The sequence below is a fragment of the Pinus tabuliformis genome, chromosome Q (genome assembly GCF_031772625.1).
Source record: "Pinus tabuliformis cultivar Carrire ecotype Pingquan chromosome Q, CPIR1, whole genome shotgun sequence".
NCBI classification, from domain to species: domain Eukaryota; kingdom Viridiplantae; phylum Streptophyta; class Pinopsida; order Pinales; family Pinaceae; genus Pinus; species Pinus tabuliformis.
Window position 1 is genome coordinate 895,714,021 of NC_142296.1, and position 19,175 is coordinate 895,733,195.

At 38.9% G+C, this 19,175-nt stretch overlaps 1 protein-coding gene across 1 annotated transcript in view; it reads left to right on the top strand.

The window, feature by feature from the left end:
* Positions 1-19,175, top strand: part of LOC149222357 (F-box/RNI-like superfamily protein) — a 266,606-nt gene that overhangs the window by 127,794 nt on the left and 119,637 nt on the right. The window contains exons 3-4 of the mRNA XM_089383083.1: positions 11,310-11,445; positions 13,329-13,427. Coding sequence (XP_089239209.1) covers positions 11,310-11,445; positions 13,329-13,427 — 235 coding nt within the window. The remainder of the gene's footprint in view (positions 1-11,309; positions 11,446-13,328; positions 13,428-19,175) is intronic.

Genomic DNA, 19,175 nt, shown 5'->3' on the forward strand with positions numbered 1-19,175 from the left:
GTTGTAGATGCCGAAGCATATGCTGTAGTGTGGGTATACCACGTACAATAACCAATACTTCAGAGAAGTATGCAGATAGGCCCTGAGACAGGGCAACCAGAAAGAGGGTATGTATACCCCAACAGGAGTGAAACCCTACCCATATAGCTAATAAACAGAAAATAAAAGCAGTAAATATCGATAGCTCCTTCGAAAGGCAATACCTGCCTAACTAAGCTATAAAAAACAGCTAAATACAATGGCTCCAGTGGAGAGCGCAGTAGATCGAAAAGCCACCAAGAAGAGGCACGAAATAGAAAGGAGCAGCCAATAGCCACACCCCCCATCCCCTCAACTCTCCAGCTGTGACTGAGGAAGATACCGCCCAAAAATCCAAAGAAACCATAATAAAAAACCACCAGAAACAGCCATTGAAGATCCGGCACGAATCGGTGCAGAGATAGACTCCACACCACAGATCCCTCAACGCACCCGATGACTGCCAAGGTAGCCAGCAAAGAAACCAAAAAATGAAAACCACACCTCAGCAAGGGAACCCATCAGGGCTCAACCATAGCAGAGGCGTTTCGGGTCTGGGGGCAGAGGCGGCTAGAGCAGCCACCTCGCCCCCGCGAGGCCAAAAGAAGCCCCCGCCTCCTCACCACAGCTCAGAAAAAACCGGGACGGATCACCAAAACAGAGCCGGAGTCGAGCCGATAACCGCCGGAAACCAGAAGAGGTCGGACGCACTCCGCAGCCTCCCCAAGCAGAGCACAAGGCGGCGGAGCACAGTCTGAGAAGTAGCTGTGCCGGCACTCCAAAACTGGGACGGCAAACGAAGTTGGTATATCAAATCCTCGCAGTGGAAAGCTCGCCGCAAGGGATGAGGGCCGCCGGTTGAAAGGCAGAGACCGGAAACCGCACCCCCGGCAACCGGATTCAATGAGCAGCAGACCCCAGCCGACGAGGCAACCTTACCGCACGACGGGATGGAGGACCAAGGTAGGTGGTGGGCGGTCTGAAAGCCCCACCCGAGGCAGGCCCTGCCGCCGCAGGCGCGAACAGCAGCTCAGAGCCGAGTAACCCTAGCAGCGGCCGCCTATAATTATTAGTTAGCATTCGACGTAGGAACTCCATTAAAAATATTAATTATTTTAATATCTCCCAAACTGGTTAGATTTTGCCCAAACCATTTCTGGGTATTGGAGATATTATGTGCTTTAGCCTCTCCACCAATTTTCAAGGCTAGAGCACATCCGATGCTACCCCAAATTAACACGTACCCAAGTTCCCAACGTTCCCACGTTCCAGAAACTCATGCAACATAGGAAATTACCCCTCGACCTCTTATAAATAGGCACTCGTTGACCTCACTTGGAGACACATCCTTCCAGTGTTACTTGGGAGCGGGAGCGAAAATGGGTGCGGGAGCGACATTTTCAAAAGCTCCCGGTTTGGGAGCGAATCTTAGAGCGTTTTTTATATAATATATATATTTTTTATATTTTTATATTTTGATACATATATGTCAACAAAAACATGTAGAATTATGAATTAGATATAAAAAACATAAAAAAACATAGATTGAACCATATAACAACAATCATCTAGAAGTTATAATCTTCATCAACCACGTCCACAAGTTAGTAACATAGTAACATACAACATATTGAGTCTCGTGATTCATCAATCTTAAAGTTTCAAGCTTTCAAAATTCAATATATAACATTTATCATCATTGATCACCAAAGTTGTACTTGTAAGCTAAGTGTAACCATTACAACAAATAATATCTAACATGAAATGAAATGTTATAAAATGAAATGAAACAACTTTCAACTTTCATGAAGCATCATATTCATAATTCATTACTAATGAGTTATAATTGCCAACTTCAAACTTAAATTGTCATATATTGTTTAAAATAATATCATAATAAATATGAAAGAGTCAATAGTTATATAAACCAGTGTTGAAAATATCGGTATCGGCAAAATATCGGCGAGGGTCCAGAAAATATCTTATCGGCAATATCGGCGAAAATATCGGCAAATATCGGCAAGCATAAAAAATATATTTTTTTCAGATTTTTAAATATAGCCGATATTTTGCCGATATTTTCCGATATTTGCCGATATTTTGAAAATATCGCGATATTTTCAAAACAGAAAATATCGCGATATTTTCTCGGCGATATATCGTTTTGCCGAAAATATCGCGATATTTTCAAATATCGCCGATATTATCAACAGTGATATAAACTACTAGAAACTAGAAAAGACAAGTAAATTTATTATTTATTGCTTATGCTTGGGTCTCTTGCCACCACGAGAAATGTCTAATTTTTTAGTCTTGTTGGAAAATCAAGATCTTTGTCATTAATATCACCCTCTAAGCATTAATATCCAGAGGTATCTTTGTCATTACCTCTGTATCTGTCTAGGGATTTTTGTCATTAATATCACCCTCTAAGCATTAACATAAGATAGAAAAGGCATAGCATGTCAAGTCAAGATTTTGTTTGAGTGATGCGTACATTTTTAGGAGGGTCATGATAGAGGAGTTCGACAACCAATGTCACTAACATCAAGGTACACAGAGGGATTGTTGCTCTTGATTAAATACGAGTTCCATACCCTAATACATGAAAAAATTCAATGGAAACATTGCAATCCTGAAATCCTGAAAAACTGATAAGTCTGTTTGATTTTGAATGAAATCTAAAATTCTACTTTCTCCATATGAAATCCAATGAGGTCGGAACCACTCTCAAACATTCTGAGTCATTTCATGGTAATGCTAAAAATTTTCATTTTCATCCTTTTACTTTAAGAATTTAACATTACCATGAATCGCATATCAATACTAGGGCCATAGGCTTGATCATTAAGTTGCCGCACTCAAAACTTATTTGTTTCTTTGAAAACAAATTGCATTTGGAACATTACTGCAATTTTTTTTTTGCAAAAAAGGCTAAACACTCCCGAAAAGGCAGGGAGTGTTTTTTTTAGGGAGCGCGCTCCCGACCCGCTCCCGAGTCGCTCCTGCCCGAAGCCCGGTTGGGAGCGGGATCGGGACCAGGGGGGGGCGGGCACTCCCCTGCAACATTGATCCATCACATCACACATCACATCAAATTATTTGATCTGATTTGAGAAACCACAAGGAGTCTTCATACGTGTAATATTCTTAATTAGCCCCAACTAATTGGAATATTCGGTTTTGCCAAATTTTGCCTTCTATAGTTATTTTGTAAATAAAAAAGTGAGAAAGGGGGACATAACTCACTTTTAGAATAAAAGTCACTTCCTAGTAGCACAATGTTGTGACTTAAAGGGAGAGCCAAGGGGGCCAAAAGGGGGACGCAGAAATGGAGCCCACGAAGACACATGGAGGGACTGCGCAGGAGGGGAGGAACACGTGGCAATAGGGGAATCACGTAGGAGAAGGTGAGCATTGGGATTGAGAGAGGCAGAAGCTATAAAAGAGAGAGGAGCCCCCTCATTTTGATCATTCAGTTATGTACATTTTGAGCTAGTCGTTTCGACTTCTGAGCACGCTGGCTATTTAGCTAGTCTGCAACACTGTTTAGTGCATTGAGTGTCTCCGTTTGGAGATCTCACCCTTAGCCCCGGGGGACTTCGAGTGCCTGCTCGGGCAAGGTGTTTCCATTGGCGTTTTAGCAATAGTTTATCAGCATTTTCAGCAGCAGTTTCATCAGCTTTTTGGAGGACTGCGCAGCATTGAGAGAGGGACGCAGTTCTTTGTGGCAGTAGTGTTGGATTGGGGTTTTGTAGGAGGATTTATGCTGGGTGATTGAGCAGGGGACCAGCCCTTGCTTATTGGAGGATTTTTGGCAGAGTTTCAGGCAGGGTTTAGTGGGGTTTTCTTCAGTTGCAGCGCAGGGCATTGAGGAACTGTGCAAAACCCCAAGAGGTGTTTTTCGGGGGTCGGCTATTTCAGGAGAGCTTTCTGGGTTTTTCTGGGTTTCTTGAGCAGAACCCGAATCCAGAGTTTCAACTTTTTCCGAGGAGGGGAGCAGCCCCAAATTATCATTTGTTTTCTAGCAGCAGCAGCAGCACATCAGCATCCACGTAGAGAGGTCATTCTTGTCATTCTGAGAGTATTTCTTCACTTGCCTTGTGCAAGTTGAGGTGCCATCTGTCTAATCACCTCCTGTATTCATTTTATTGCTCAGTATAATAAAATGGCTTAGCATTTCTCGCTATATTTCTTGTGTATCTGCTTATGTTTCCGGTTTACATTATTATATGCTGTTCCACTGTTATTTTATCACTTCTGGGTTATTATATCTTTTGCATATATTTGGTTGGAGTTTTTTCTGGGGTTTGAGGAATATTCTGGGTTAGAAATATTACAATACGTGTGAAGGAGGGGAGAGAGTTCTGTTTGACTAGCATTGAATTCCTATATTTGGGCTATTTTGACCAGCATTGACTTGGGTTCTTTGACTCTGTTTTGACCGAATTTCTTGACTTTTTTGGGAGTCTGAATTTAGGGTGACTTTGACCGAAAATTTCTGGGCACTTTGATTGAGGTTGATTGCAGGGTTGACTAGGGATTGACCGCAGGTCGGAGCTGAGATTCTCTCCTTTGACCAATAATTTTTCTATTGTTTTGAGTCTTGACTGAGTTTGACTGAGCAAGGAAGGCTGAATTTATTGCTGGGTTGACCAAACTTTTATGGGCAGGTTGACCAGTGACTTTAACTGGTTAGGGTAGACTGTTGAATGTTGTTGACTGTTCCTCCACAGGACAAAAAATTGCACTGGTATCTTTGGCCAGATTTGAATTTCTCTCTCATCATTGACTTATTTTTGATTGGTTGATTTGGAAAGTCAAATCTTTGACTTTCACTGGTTGTTGGATGTACTATTTGGACTATGTATCTCATGCTGAACATTGATTGACTAATAAAAGAAGAAGAATTGATTAAAGGGTTTTCCCCCTTGTGGGGTTTTTTCTTGGTCTTTGACCAAATTTCTTTGTCTCATGGTGCTTGGCTATCTTCTATTGTGCATTTATTGTTTATTGTTCTATCTATAATTACTTATCTGTTATAGGGTTGGTTAAATTTGGAAGAAATTTGTTTAAAGTGATTATAACAACATAGAACCTAAGTTACCGGAAACTCCTGAAGAATTTTCCGGAAATGCGAATCCCCGTTTCTGATACATAAACGGATACGATTCTTGTCCAAAACGCTGTAAAAATGGTTTTGTGCCGTTTCAAAAAATCGAAAACTTTAGATTTGGAGTTGGATACGTTTCCAAGGGATTTCAATTTTTTTCCAGAAACGGATCCACGAAAATTGTGATCAGAATCCACCCTTAAAATGTTAAAAAGCTTGAAAGTTTGTATAGCCTTAAATAAATAATAAAAATGAAGAAATCAGATTTGCAAATAAACTCACTATAAACAGAGTGTCATAAAGTCTTTTCTAAATCTTTAGAAAGAACGACACTCCATATATTTATCAAGGATTCTTACCAATGTTGCATGAAGCGCCCCCCCCCCCCGGTTCCAAGCCCCAAAGCACGTCCCGTACGGAAGCGCCTAGGAAGCTTGGCCGGAAGTGCACTTCCGAATTTTTTGCCGCTTCCTGGAAATTCGGAAGCGTGGTACGGAAGTGCCGCTTCCAGGCCTCTGAAGCGCGCTTCATACGGTGCTTCGGGCGACGGAAGCGTGGCGCTTCGGAGGAGGAAGCGTACGCTTCCCGAAGAGGCCGCGTGCAAGGCAAAAAATCATTTTTTTTTTAAATTTATGTTAACTTAGCATAAAGGGGGTGGGTTAGGGTGAGGTTAAGGTGAGGAATGAAGAGAATAAACCCCCCATTCATTCGTCACTTTCTCACTTTGAGTTTATGAAAGTTGGAGAAGAGAAGAGAGGAGAGGAGAAGAGAAGAGAGGAAAGGAGAGGAGAAGAGAGGAGAGCTTGGAGGAGTGAAGGAGGAGGAGTTAGGAGAAGGAGGAGGAGCTTGGAGCAAGAGCTTGGAGGACTTCATCTACAAGAGCTAAAGAGGTAAGTTCAAACCTCGAACTCCCTTATTTTTTTGACAATTTTTTTGTATTTTTCTCCTCCCTCTCCTACTCTTTCCCATTGTTTCTATTTGCTCCTTTACTTACAGGTTGTCCACCACATATATCCATATTCCAAGATGGTGTTCTTTTGGCTTCTATGTATCATTCCACTCTTGGTTTTAATGATGGCAAAGGGGAACAGGAATAGAAGGGAAGAAACACAAGAGGACAGTGGTCCCAATATGAGTGACCCAATGTATGATGAGGAGGAAGGGTTTGAAGAGGAAGGGGATGAACCTGAAGGGGACACTGAAACACAAGATGGGAAAGCTACATTAACACCCTTGTGGAACTATGTGACCAAACTTGATGGGGGAAAGGGTGGTGGATCTTATAGATTTGTGTGCCCTCATGGTTGTCATGGAGGAAAACCATATTGTGGTTCATATACCTATGTGAGGAGGCATCTTTGTGGGGTGCTGGACAGTGATGAAAAAAAGGGTCATGTGGGGCTACAAATTTGCCCAAACATTTCAACTGAAGAAAGAAGAAAATACATCCAAATAGAGGAGGCTGCACAACAAAAAAAAAGAAACAAAAAACTCATTCTGAATCAAGTGCAACCTCTAAATTTGGTAGCTGCTCATCTTCCTCACGGTACTTCTGCAAGCTCTGGAGGTAGAAGAACAATAGGGGATTTCCTTAATGTTGCTGGGAGGGATGATGTGGATGGAAAGATAGTCCGTTTTATTTGTGCTTGCGGTGTACCATTCAATGCGCTTCACACTCCCTATTGGCATGAAATGGTAAAGGCCATCAATGAAGCCCCAAAAGGATACAAGGCCCCCAACTATGAGAAAGCTAGAACATTGTTATTAGAAAGAGAAAAAGCTAAGGTTCAAAGAGCTTTGACACGTTTTACAAATGAGTGGGTAGATTCTGGGGTATCCATTGTATCAGATGGGTGGACAAATATTAGAAACCAAAATTTGATAATGTTCTTGGTGTTTCTTCTAGTGGTGCAGTATTTATTACATGTCATGACTCCTCCTCCATCATTGCATCTGCATAAAACATTACAGATCTCCTATTGAAATCAATCAAAGATGTTGTTCCGAATAATGTGGTTCAGTGATCACAGATAATGCAGCAAATTGTAAGGCAGCAGGAAAAATTATTGAGCGTACTTATCCACACATCTTTTGGTCTGGGTTCCTAGTTCACACATTGAACCTTTTGATGCATGATATTGTGAAGCACAAAGAATGTGGGTGGATTACTGAGCTTTACAGGAGAGGGAAGCAACTCATTAAATTCATCACAGGGCATACAAGGGTAAACTACTTCTATGGCACTTACTCCAAGTTACAGTTGCTTAAAATTGCAAAGACAAGATTTGCTAGTTATTACCTCACCTTTAGGTGGCTAGTGAAGGTGAGACAAGCTTTAACTAATCTGGTGTGTGCTGAATCATGGGATGAAATTAACACTGACATAGATGGTGCTAATGTAGTCAAGGACACTGTTCTTGACAGTTACTTTTGGGCACAGGTTAAATATGTTTTGCAATTCACCAAACCAATTTATTACATGATCAAGTTTGCAGATTCAGATCGACCAGTAATTGGGGAGGTTTATGAGCAAATGGATAGCATGTTGGAGCAGATTAAAGACATTGTTGAGCCTAGAGATACCACCTTGTACAATTATATTCGTGCAGAGGTGGAAAACCGATGGGAAATGCTAAATGTTCCATTGCATGCATTAGCATATGTTTTGACACCTAAATACTATCATCCATCATGGCTTTCAACACCAGCACCTGGGGGGGAAGCAGGAGAAAACCATACCAAGATCAAGAGGTTCATTGAAAATATATGGCTGCATTGAGTAAATTAATCCCTGATGAGGAGGAGGCTGCATTGGTACAGAGACAGGTGAGCAACTATACGCTTAACACTGGTCCATTTGGGAGCATGCATGCAATTAAAGATCGAGAGACTTTTTCTTCTCTTGAGTGGTGGAACATGCATGGAGGGGGTACTCCACTTCTACAGGCTTTGGCATTGCGGGTGCTATCACAGGTGGTAAACACTTCTTCTGCAGAGAGGTGTTGGAGCTCTTATTCTTTCATCCACAGTGTTAAAAGGAATAGGTTGAGTTTAGACCGGGCAGAGAGCTTGGTTTATGTTCATTACAACTTGCGATTGTTGTCCCATTACTGTGAAGATGCAAAGTCTAATAAAGACCTGTTGATTTGGGACAAGAATCCAGAGGAGCCCAATTTAGAGGATGGAGTGTTGCGATTAGAGCAATTAGAGGATGCTCTTATCCAGGTATGTCCATTGTGGTATGAATTTTCCAATTTTTCCTTATAAAGCATTTCTCTAATTCATGTTTTTAATTTTTTTGTTAACTAGTGTTTTTTTTTTTGCATGAATTTTTTGAGCGATTCCAGGATGATGATGATCGTGTTGATATGCCACCCCCACCCCCATCTGGTCCCTTGGTTCCTAGGTTCCATGGTTCAACACCAACAGCAGGGGGTTCTTCTTCATCAGTTTCAGTGCCACAACTTCCACAGGCACCATCTTCTTCATTGCCACCACGTGGAGGCCTGCCGCCACGTTCTCTTCGTGGTGGAAGGAGGAGAGATTAGTAGATATATTCACAATCTACTACTTTTTGTCATAGATTACTCATTAGACTTGTAGGCTTGTGAATTTGAATTTTGAACCTTTTTTGTCTTGGCGGTGACCAAGTGACATATTTTGTAAACATTATTATTTGAATTTTGGACATCACAAATGTTGACAGTTGCTCACTTGCTAGATAAATCATAATATGCTCTATGTTTTATGTTTTATTATATGCTTAAATGTTTTATAATATGCTTAAAAATTTGATGTATGTTTGTAATAGCTAGAATATAGATGATTGTTGTACATACTAGTAACTACAATGGAATCATGGATGCCATATCTATCTTGATTTATGCAAAAATATGCATGTTTTCATGTCTTCTACAATTAATTTGGTATTTGGGATGTTTGTTTTGAGTATAAATGCAAATATCTATATCTATATCTATATCTATATCTATAGCAGACGCTTCCGTGGACGGTTCGCTTCCTAGATTTTTGGAAAATGACGCTTCCGCGTCCCCGCTTCCAAAAAACGTCCCCGCTTCGTGCAACATTGATTCTTACTAAGAAAAAGATACATGTTCAAAAATGCAAATATATCTATATCTATATCTATATCTATAGCAGACGCTTCCGCAGACGGTTCGCTTCCTAGATTTTTGGAAAATGACGCTTCCGCGTCCCCGCTTCCAAAAAACGTCCCCGCTTCGTGCAACATTGATTCTTACTAAGCAAAAGATACATGTTAAAAAATGCAAATAAAAGGGTTTGATGAATGTCTTCGTAAAGAGATTTATTTCAGTGATTAATTTTCATTTTGGTTAAGGTTTTGTTAATTGTCATTGATTTTGCTCTTGATTTCACAAATCCCTCCAATATAACAAATCTTCTCTAGCCAATCTTGTGCCTGCATATAGTCATGAGACCAAGCTGACATTGAGAAGATTGAAATGTTCAAATAGGTCTTGATGGAATATCCCAATGATCCCATGGGCCTTTTAATTGTCATGCAAGGAAGATAGATATCATTTGCCATGCATGACACGTTCTTTGAAGGAGTTGGACCTGAAAGCATAAAGGCTGTAGCATTTTTGATTACATTATTAATGATGATGATAATATGTTGAATGTTATAATAATCACTAATGATGATGATTTGTTTATGTTGAATTCATGACGATGATCATGCATTTTTAGATATAGATCCTAGATTCTAAAAGATGAATGGTAATTAATATATATATATATATATATATATATATATATATATCTGCATGTCGTTTCCTTGCCATATCGTATCCTGATATTTTGAAAATTTGTCGTATCCGTTTCAAATCCCGTATCCGTATCCGTTCCCGTATCTGTTTCCGTGCAACTTAGCATAGAACATTGTGAAAAATTAACAGGATAAAATAAAGCAGTAGTCCATAACTATCTTATTTTTATATCAACATGAGTTTCACACATACAATAACTGATTGTTGTTTCAGTGAAGAACACTGCATGGTTGTACTTGTTGAATTTGTATCCAAAATTCTAATGCCTTGCTATTCTATTTTATGGATTCAGGATAACGAGATAGTCAGGGCATCTGTACAGACTAAATTGCCTAGAAGTTAGGCATCTCCATGACCTAAATATTTTTGACTTCTTGGATCTTTTTAAAGATGTTGTTGACCATTGTCTGCCAGATTTCTTGAAATTGAGTTTACCATCTCAATATTGGCTGATTGCATTTTAGGGGATTAGATGTCATTGACCAAATTTATATACGTGTTTTCTGATTAGGAAGTATCAGCCCTCTATTTGTGTATTTCAGATCATAAAATGTATGGAGTTCCATAAAGATTTTGTGTTTCTGGGATGTGCTTCAAGAAACATGCCCCAAGGGCCTGCACCATGAAGAAAAGACTTCTTTTGCCTTAGGTGCCAGGTCTGAGGGTTAGTTTTTTCACCAAATTTGCCTGGGACTTGAACCAGGTGTCATCCATTTGAAACTGATACCATTTGGATTGGGAAAACCACAGAAAGACCAGAACCCTGGTGGACAGCTTAACACTCCATGGACCTCACCATTCAACCAAGCCTCTGTTGGCTATATGGAAATCGTTTGGATTCAGTGATACACTTGTTTCTTAAGCATTTCCTTGCATACAGTAATCTTTTGTTTGCAGTTCTCCAAGTATATTTGGTAGTTGAAGGAGATGTTTTATATAATTGTCAACATGTGCATTATCTATTTATTTGCGGACATACAATAGTCTGAAACTATATAGTGGAGATTCTGGTAGCCATATTTAACTGTTCTAGTATTATATATTGGGTGACAACTTTTCCACGTTTTGAATTGGTGCATAGCTATTGTTTGGCCACATTGGTGTTTAGAGATTTTCCAGTTGATTAGTTCCTCTATTGATGACTATGAGATCCGTCCCTGGTTATGTTGATATTATATGGCGCTTTATTCTTTATAATGCATCAATTCTGGCAATAGTTATTAGTTGGATTTTGTGATTCTGAAAGAAAACGAACTGGTGTGCTATAGATGTATATGTTAGCAATGAGTTCTTTTTCCTTGGAATCAGCTAATACAAGATGCTTCAAATGTAGAAAGAAATCCTTACTTGAAGTCTTTGCTTTGCAGTTCCCGGGGCTGCTGGGGTTGTCGAATAACAGATGATGGCCTGTACAAGATTTCTTTAGCCAAGTGTTGTATCAATCTTACTTCAGTCTCAATGTGGGGCATAACAGGGATAACAGACAATGGTGTTATCCAGCTAGTACGTATAGATTCATTGAATAATTTATGAATAATCCTTAATTGGTTTATCAAATATTTTCATTGATTAAAATTTTCATCGATGTAAAGATTTTTCCCTTGAGAATCTCAAGGCAGGTCATCTCATGCATCTTTGTGTTTGAATTTAGCGATGATGAAATTCAGAAAGACAATGTCAATGCAAAAAAAGTATGATAAAATTGGTGATTAAGTTTGCCCTACTTCATTCCTGCCAGTTTTTTTCTAGTCATCTCTGTGCAGCAATTAAACACATTTCTGAGATGTTCGCATAATATAGATTCTAGACCTTGGAATATAATGTTTTGTGGCTGAATTTGGCATATAACAAGGTCCAGATTAAATTCCTGAGGTCTAGTGTTGGATGAACGAGGTCCAGTCCTGAAATGGCTAGTCCATGATTAAATTTGCCGATTCTGGAAAATTTATTTGCCCATCCTTGGAATTTCCAGGATTTTGAACCTCTCCAATAGAAGTTGGAGAGCATAGCATGTCCCGAGAAGACATCATACAATATCAAAAGTAAGGGATGACTTGCAATAGGATAGCTACCTGATCTAGGTATGCTGCAACACTAACTAGAGTGAAAACCTAGTCAGATCCTATCTTACTGACAAGTCCACACTCCATCTTGTTTTTCAAATGGTGGGAAAGTTTGGTGCAAAAACGTTTGTTGAGCACAACATCCTAACGAGTCCTTTCAGGCGTGGACCATTTCATGTCATTTGTTGGACATTAATAAAAACTATCTTATTTTATCTTATCTTATATCTTAGATTAGATTCTTTATAGAAAATTCAAAGGCAGTTAAAAATTCTCAGTTTTGTCATTTACTCTCAATATGGTTATTACGTTAGAGACCAACACTGACATTTATCAATACCCGTCTCAATCTTTTCTCCATAAAGCCAGCATTGTTTTTCTAGTATATCATGATTGGATACAGAAACAACTGCTTTCCCAAGTTGGGTCGCATATGGGTTTGTATGGTAACGGGAAAAGAAATCCCTTAATGTTTCTTAACAAATAGTCCAGGAACATTATATTTCTTAAACTTTTGGACTGTTATATGTAGAAAAGTAGAAGGTAATAATAAAATTCTTCATGTCTCTTGCTTTAAGTGCAATGCTAGTGCAGAGAACATTCAGAGCTAGAGATTTCTAGACAAACAACCTCACATAGAATTGCTTTCTAAGAAAATGCTATTAATAGTAAATATGCTGTAAAAACAATTCATGGGATCCAGAGAATCAGAAACTCTTGTCCCTGCCTGTATAACAATGTTCAGACACATTTCCACCCCCAACTGGACATTAATGAAGCAAATTAAGCAGCATTCTCAATGGCACTGATACTCTTGACAATATTTAGTTGGAAACAACCAGGACGAGTTTGTGAAATGATTTCTTGCTGCAAACCATAAATGCAAGGACTACTGTCACTTCACCATATTACTTCCTTCAACATCTGTCTTTACTATTTACTAATATAGTACTCTTATTAAAAACTATCCAGACCTGCATGCCTTAGGGTGATGGCCTCCAGGATGGTTGTGTGGCCAGCCAACTTTCACCCTTTTGTAAGGCTTTTACTTGAGCCACATAAATGACATTATTCCTTGGTCCAATCTGTACTTTTGTTTTTAAGGTTTTGGAAAATGTGCTGAAGAAGCTTAATTAAGAAAAAGAACCTATTATTGTTAATGTATACAGATCTCTAGTTATAAGGAAAAAAAAAAACATGGAAGTTTTAGAAAGATAACCAGCCAGATCCTTAGAAAAATATACAGAAAATATTGCCTTGGATTACTAATCAGTAATTTTTTTGTTTATCCAATTCTTCTTCTAACCATAAGTTGGTATCCAGGTTTCTAGGGCCAGGTCTTTACAACATCTGAACATTGGCGGTACCTTCATTACTGATGATTCTTTGTTCGTAATTGCAAGTCATTGCCCTCAGTTGAAGGTAATTTTTTTTACTTTATTAAAAATATTATTCACTTTCTATTGTTTTCGGTCTTCTGACATGTTAGAAGATCAATATTTATCTCTTGCTTAGCTTCACAGTTGTCAACAAACCTCAGCATGTCTTGTTTGGCAAATAAAATGAAAGTAGGTCATGTATCTAGATTCTAGAATGTGAACAGACTTCCTTTTGAACAGGAGTAAATGCAATTTGAAACTAATCATGTAGATAATGCCTTGCATAAATGAGTTTTCGACAAACCTAAACAATCTGACTCAGATTTAGATTGTTGAAGAAATAACATGGGGAAGGATTTCAAGTAAAAGTATGTTCAATTTCACTCTATCTTGACATGTAGTTATACATTGATATGCTCTATTATCGATTGTTAACTAACTGATACTATGTGAATCCTGTTAAGTGTAAGGAAAAATTAAATAAACTGATCTGTTTCCATGACCTGCGTGGAAGAAATCACATTATTTCAAGTTCAGTTTATCATAACATTTAGCTGTACATCAAATCCCTCTATTAGCTCTTACTGACTAACTGATGCTGCTTGATATGACTATATATGGTCCATAATCACTCAGCCTATGAACAATATGATTCACCAACATGGATTTTTCAATTTTAAATTTGAAGTATTTACTCGTCTGTGTTTCTTTAGTTATTGTATAAGACTGCCACTGGGAATTTAATTGAAAAGAACTCAATACAAGTTAAAAACAATCACATAGAAAAGAAGACAAGAATTTAGCCTAGAGAACCCAATGTGGGAAATCTCCAACACAGAAATGTCCTCCTCAGCTCTTCTTTGGGTTTCAGTGAGTTAAGACTACAAAGGGCTCTTATAGAGCTTGTTACCTCCCCAACTCGCACTTAATGATAAAATCCCTAATCCATAAGGTGCAACTTGAGAGGAAACTACTAGGACAGTTACCACTGTCACCTAAGCAACCTATCCTCCTCACTTTAGGCTGGCTCTTCTCTGGCTCAACGTGGGTATCCCTAAGTAGGATCACTAAATCCCATCAGCAAGGAATAAGTAGGGGCTCAAAAGGTGGATGTCCACCTTTTGAGGCCTTATCACTTACTCTTCCATGGCTTCATTGATGGGATGTTCTTTTGGAGACTTCACGCATGCTGCCTTTGGGGTTTGACTTGGTTCATACCCTATGTTGAAGAAATTACCACCATAAAGAAGAGGACATCCACCTTCTTTTGAGATTTACTGCACATTTACTCACATTTGGAGGATGTCTCTTCCAAAGCGTCACACGTGCCACTTTATGAGGTTTTCTATTTGGTCTTTTGCATACTTTGAGGACACCTCACCTTGGAGAGATGAACATTCATATTGGAGGAGTTCTAGGATGTTTTCAAACCCTAGATTTAGGGTTTTCATTTCCTAGTTTGAGGAGTTTGTTATGGATTGCTACACTAGGAGGCCTTCAGAGGCTAGATGTTAGATTTTTTTGACACATCTTCTGCTCTTCTTGATGGAGACACCCCACTACCATGAAGCTTTCTTGTTGGAGAACGTGTGGCTTGACCATGTTATTATTTATTGTATCAAAGGTTATTGTTTCTAGATAGATCAGGGGTTTTACCTTAGATATTATTATTTTATTGTAGATGAAGATGAAGCTCAAACCTATATAATGGTTTGCTTTCTTCATTATTTATCATGGTGGATTTTTGGAGTTTTCCCTCGGAACTTAATTGATAGTATACATCTTTCTTGGAGCATATGTGGTGTGTAAGGATTCTCATTTTAATGTGTGGATGAATATTCTGGATCTTCAAGCTTAAGGTGATTGTTTTACCTAAGAAAAGTTAGCAACATGATCCAGTTGAAGAGTATGTTTACTACTTGGAAGGAGTCTAGTGTGATAACACCTCTTCTCTCCTTTACAATCGTATTTTTGGGTTTGATAATTTGTATGATATATCTTAGGTATACTTGCAAACTTGTTGACCCCAATTCTAGGTTGAAGTTAAGTGCTAGTTGAAGGAGCATCCTTTGGAGCCCTTGTGAAATTTTGCATTAGTTTCCAGCAGTATTAGGTGGATTTGGTGAGCCTTCTTGCCTCATTTTCAGCCCTAGTTACAGAAGAAAACGAGTCCTATATTATAGTCCCTTGACTCCATTACCCTTGCTGGATTGGCACTAATCTCTAGATTCCTCCATTAATCTTTTAACTTGTTTGAAAAAAATACAAAACACATTGTTTTAGTAAAGCTACTCTCTTATCACAGTGGTAACCTAAGTCACAGGACACGTCCCTCAGGGTCACGTGTCGGACACGAAATACGACCTAAAACATGTCCAAAACGTTTTTATCGTGTCCTCCAATTATTACACGCGTTTTCGACGTGGCAAAAATGTCCCCTGACGTTTTTTTCCCTTAGGACACGTGTCCCATAAAAGGTCACTCATGAAGCCCGCGCATGGTTCATTTTTTTGGTTTTTTTGGTCATTTTTCACCGTCGAAGCTTGCTGGAGTCGTTGTTGTGTTGGAACTTGGTCATTGTTTGCTCGTTGGAGTCGTTGTTGTGTTGTGTTGGAAGTTCCTTTAGTGATTCCCCACTGTCAACTTCACATCTACCTGGGTCCTAGATAATAGCGTTCATGGTTTGGAGCTTGTGGTTTGGGGTTTAAATTTCTTGTTTTTGAGCGTGTGGGGACTAGGTCAGCATTTTCTTGTATTCTATACGCCCATACCTATTCAAGAGCCTTTTCAAGTGTTGGCTTCCATTCACGATTTTTAACTTTTGAAATAGCTTTTTTCATGGTCTCTATAGCTCGATTCATTTGCTTGTTCTCTAAATAGCCATCCACAAACAGTTCCCATGTTTTGAAATTTGGTTTTCCTCCCTTTTCTAAAACATGTTCAAGACAAACTCTACGGCCTGCCTTTTCAATCATTCCTTTTGTGATATAGGCATCAATTAGTGCATTGGGCACTCTGATATCATAACTTAGGCCATCGGATTCCCACTCTTCAAAACATTTTTCGATTCCCTGCATATCTCCAAGTTTGACCAATGAAGAAAGCATGCATATATAGCCATTGTATTGTTTTAATTGCAAATTTCAATGGCTACAGAGAGTTGACTTAAATATATAGGGCTCTACCTAGTTGAGTTTGTCTTGCAATTGCCCACATTTTCCAGGATGTGTAACTTGAGTAAGTCAGATTCATATACTAGTCAACAAGAGATCTAGAACTGTCGAGAAAGAAAATTTTAGTGTGTAATGTCATATGTGCAATACGTAGAATGCCCCTATTGAGATCCTTGATTTGGTTCTCAATCTGTTTAATAAGTTAATAACGTGAATATTGAAGAATGAATAATGAACTATGAGCAATGAACATCATTGATGTAGTAAATTAATAAACTAATACTATATTTCAGTATTATATATATATATAAAACATGTCCCTCGTGTCTTGTTTTTGGGGTTGTTGTGTCTCGTATCAAATACTCGTTTTTACGTGTCCTCCATGTCTCGTATCCTCCTGTCATGTGACTTAGGTGGTAACCATCCTAGTAGTTCCCTATCAGGTTTCTCCTTGTTGATGAGGGATTTTATCATTAAGTTCGTCTTGGGGTGGTAACGAAGCTTCAACATTGTGCACTAGACTCTAGCATGCTATCAATGTTGAATACCTACTCTATTTTGATCCCAATATCTTTTTCTTGGCTCTTAGATTTGCTAAAGCTTGCATTGGTACAACTCTAAAACTCCAATGCTCCAACTTTCTAAGTGGCAACAACATCAAACGAGTGGAACCTTTATGACCCATAGTTTTGACTAGTTATAACCTTTTTGATGTCCTCACCCTCAAATGTTCCACATTTCAAGAGAACTCCAATCATCTTCCAATAACTAGTTAAGCTAGTGCAATAACTAACCACCAAAATCGCTGGGCCTATGTAGTGATTGCATAGAGGCAGCAAGGGACAAGCCATTATGTGGCTGGATCAGTCAGAATCGCCAATGATAGTGTGAGGTATTTCTCACTAATCTTCTGTCATTCATATTCTCTGTACTAGATAGCCAGCAAGGCATCCAAAGATTGTATTAAGAAAACTATTGCTTAATAATACAAACCCTCAGTTGCTGCACCGGTTTTCCCACACTGGGTTTTTTCAGGGACATTTGTCCAAAAATAACTGTGTAGATGTGTGTGATGTTTATTTCTCTCCTGTGCTGTATTTATTTTCCACAATTTTTATTTGTGTAGGCTGCAGTGTATTTAATTCGATATTTTCCGTAGCACACAACAAGTAAATTGGTTAATCGAATTAACAATTAGAAGAATTAACATCAGTTGCTGCAGTTGTAATCGGGTAACTGATGTTTCACACAGCAGGCCCCACAAGAGCCCCACACTCTTGGCAGTTGTCCCAGGATCTTCGATTCATATGGAGACCCATGGGGTCATTTATGTGCCCTCAGACCCACTGGGAGCACCATAGGTCTACTACTTGGAGAACAAGGGGCCACCCCCTTGTCCATCATATTCCTAAGAATTTATTCCATAGTATGGCACTTCGGGACATTATTAGGCCTTTGGATAATCCCACGGCATGTACATATTATTATTATTATTTGGCCCCTTGTGAGGCTTATTTTTACATTTGTGAGCTAGTTTGGTGGGCTTGTCACCAATAGGGGTTTTATTTGCACATTATTTTATCATTAGGGGCTAATGTAGGCCCATAGGCTAATTCAAACTCCTTAGGAGGCTATATATTGATGTTAGATACATTCATTTGGATCATCACTTGACTTGGGATCTCTCTAATCATAGAGAACTTTGCATTTTTTCCTTGGAGGATATTTTTGGAAATGGATGAATTTTGACTTATGGATTTGGGCTATTTTTCTTGTCTTAGAGCTTTGTCTTGCAAACAAAATGCTAGTTGGATTTATTTTATAACGTTGTAAGTAAACTTTGACGTTGTTATTCTTGTTGCTGCATACTACTAAGATTAGGGCTAGTTGCTGCATAATTGAAATGTGGAATTAAGCATGCTTTAGCTAATTTAATGTATGGGCCAATGTTACATGAATGAATTGTCCTAGAGATTATTTTTCTGATAGGCTTGCATCATTTTCTTTGAAGTATAAATGCTTGAAGGTCACTTTTCTTTTCTTTCTCTCAACATTGGATGAAGTTGACTTTATAAAGCTTACTGTCTCTACACTGACAACCATACCGCTTATTGGAGCTTTATAACACAGCTCATGGCAGTATTTATATCCATATATGTATATACATATACCAAAACTGCTTTGCCTCAACCGATAAACAATGAAGGATACATAGCCCGCATCTGATCAATCATCTCCCATGTAGTTTCATCGGGCCCCAAGTGCTTCCACTGCACCTTAACCTACTCAATTGCTTGGTTTCGGAGCATGAGCATCTTTCTCTGCAAAATGCATTGAGGTTCTGGCTAGAATTCTCCTTCTGGCTCCACCTGAAATACAGACCAATCAATAACATGATCAACATCCTTTACATATCTTTTAAGTAATGAAACATGGAAAACATCATGGACTTTCACTATCGAAGGCAGTGCAAGTCGATATCCACTGGTCCAATCCTCTCAAGGATCTCGAAAAGCCCGCAATACCGAGGTGCCAGCTTCCCATATGAACTAATCCTTAATGATCTCTTCTTGGGCTTGATGCGCAGGTACACATTCCCCAACCCGAAACTCTTTAAA